We start from the raw sequence: 2314 nt of genomic DNA on the forward strand, positions 1-2314 counted from the left end.
GGTTTTTTAAATTGTGAAAAGAAGATCTTGAGGTTATGGCTGGAAGAACAGCATTGGTTTTATGAATTGAGCAAAATGAGAGAGGTGTCAAAAATCGGGCTAAGGATGTTATACCAGTATTGAAATTGCATTTTGGTTGAACACTTATCAATATTTTTGATAAGTTCATGCCCAATCACCAGTTGCAAGTCGATAATCATGGCTTATGACTTATAAGTTGAAATCCCAAGTTGAATATTTTTGTGAACTCTCCTCCCGATAGCAGTGCTCATTTGAACTCGTTACTTATCAAAAAGCTTACTTGCTTGACTTCACCATTCCACACAGCTCAAACCCTAACTTTGAACAATAGGATTCCAAACAAAGCCCGAGTATTTATATTCTTGATCATGCTATATTGGTCAGGTACAATTTTCACTCCACTTGGGTATGTGATTGGAGTGGAAAGCTTACAGCCTCTTATTGATGGAAGATGCGGATGTACTATGACACTTTCAACTCGACTTGACAAGCAATTGTCACTGCATCAAGAATATATCCTCAATATGTTCTCTACATATTCCAATGTGATCTCTTCCTCTGAAGCCAAATTTTTTTGACTTGTCCACACCCATGTCACTTTTCAACACTCAAATACAATAATTTCAAGTATAGCTGAATGCACTCAATGCTTTTGTCATTCCAATCAATTATCATCACATGTTGAATGACGGAAGAACTAGAGTATACCATATACTACCTACGTGAAGACTAGACTCCAAGGTGCAAGAAGGACTGTTAAATCTTAGAATCAAACAAATAGCTTGTCATTGATGAAGCACAAAGCTCTAACCTCGAACTTACATTTACCACTATAAGTATTATGAAGTAAGTAACTTGGGTTTAAGTAATTTTTAAAACACATGATAGATTACACTCCTTGTATACAATATGTGATCATCATATTTCACGGAATTAAAAATCCGTAAAAGAATAGCAAAATTCCAGATTCCATAAATGATCTGGACTTTTACAGGATTTGTTTCCTCACAAAACATAATACAAACTTCCCCATTAAATACTCACCTGATAAGCTTTTGTGATTGCTCACTGGTTAGATTTATATTCAAGAGATGATCTCACAACTAGATCTGTATATGTATTACATATACACAATCAATCAAAAAAGTCAACAGTTCAAAACAGGAGCTTTATTTATGGCTCTCTACAAAAGCAGTCTACACAACAACAGATGAGCAAAACAAAAGATATAACTTCAGCTGTCCTTTGTAAAATGTGACGCTCACCAGTTCAAAACAGGAGCTTTGTGGCCCTTTACAGAAGCAGTCTAAACAACAACAAATGAGCCAAACAGAAGATATAAATGAAGATGTCTTTTGTGAAATGCGACGGCTGGATTGGGAAGGAGCAGATGAGTTTCTTAAAGCGCCTGCACGAGTGGCGCGAGGTGCTGTTATCTCTGAATTAGCAGGTAAGTCTTTGGACTTCACCCGTTTCCTTTTTTTCATTTGAGCAGGAGCACTGTAATTGATCATGGTGCTGGGCGATGCACACTGCGTATCAGGGGGTGTTATAGTTATCTAAATAGAACAAATGTTGGTGTCAAATTTATGATGATGAATGTAAGGAGAAATGATGTTTACATTACTAGCTTGGCTCTCTTGTGGACCTTGATGACCGATTGGAATTTCCACTGCGAGTGAACAATCCTCAGTTTCATGCCCAACGTCACAGCCTCGGGATGGTGTTGAACAATTCTGAGGAGTTGGTCCAAGTAGGAAATCAATGTACGACTAAACAAGAAAACCAAAACATAAGCAACCTTTGTAGTATTTTTGTTTGCTCCCCCTTTAGCATCTTCAATTGCTTCAGTTTCTTCGTTGCCCTCTTTTTCTTGAAGTTCAGGGACCCGGTTTTCTTTGTCTGAGCTGTGGTGAGCTGCACCGATTGGTTCGTTGGTAATTGTCTGAATCTACAATAAAGATTGTAAGTAAACGACTTTTGGAGTAACGAATAGAAGAGACTCAAACGTACATGTTGAGTACCATTGGGTTCACTCTCATTATCATCCATCTGACCCAAAAATCGAAGGGCAAGGTCCTGTGGTAAACAAGTCAATTGATATTGGACGTCACATGTACTGAAAGTTTGGACAAAGTCGAGGCTTACAAGTTCTTCTTGATCGAAGCTACCTGCAATAGCCATTGTAGGACTCTGAAAACCATTGTGTATGTAAATGTTGGCCACAAGAGTCAGTTTCAGATATATCCTCACCTTGATCGAGCGCATACTGAAGACGCTAAATCAGTCTATA

At 38.0% G+C, this 2314-nt stretch overlaps 1 protein-coding gene across 1 annotated transcript in view; it reads right to left on the minus strand.

The window, feature by feature from the left end:
* Nucleotides 1–1217: 1217 nt before the first annotated feature.
* Nucleotides 1218–2314, minus strand: part of MELLADRAFT_113670 (uncharacterized protein) — a gene marked incomplete at both ends in the record, with an annotated part of 1766 nt that continues 669 nt past the window's right edge. The window contains 5 exons of the mRNA XM_007418415.1: nucleotides 1218–1580; nucleotides 1644–1793; nucleotides 1823–1972; nucleotides 2035–2100; nucleotides 2170–2214. Of these exons, the coding sequence (XP_007418477.1) occupies nucleotides 1218–1580; nucleotides 1644–1793; nucleotides 1823–1972; nucleotides 2035–2100; nucleotides 2170–2214 (774 nt within the window). The remainder of the gene's footprint in view (nucleotides 1581–1643; nucleotides 1794–1822; nucleotides 1973–2034; nucleotides 2101–2169; nucleotides 2215–2314) is intronic.

Source organism: Melampsora larici-populina, assembly GCF_000204055.1.
Source record: "Melampsora larici-populina 98AG31 unplaced genomic scaffold MELLAscaffold_91, whole genome shotgun sequence".
Lineage (NCBI taxonomy): Eukaryota > Fungi > Basidiomycota > Pucciniomycetes > Pucciniales > Melampsoraceae > Melampsora > Melampsora laricis-populina.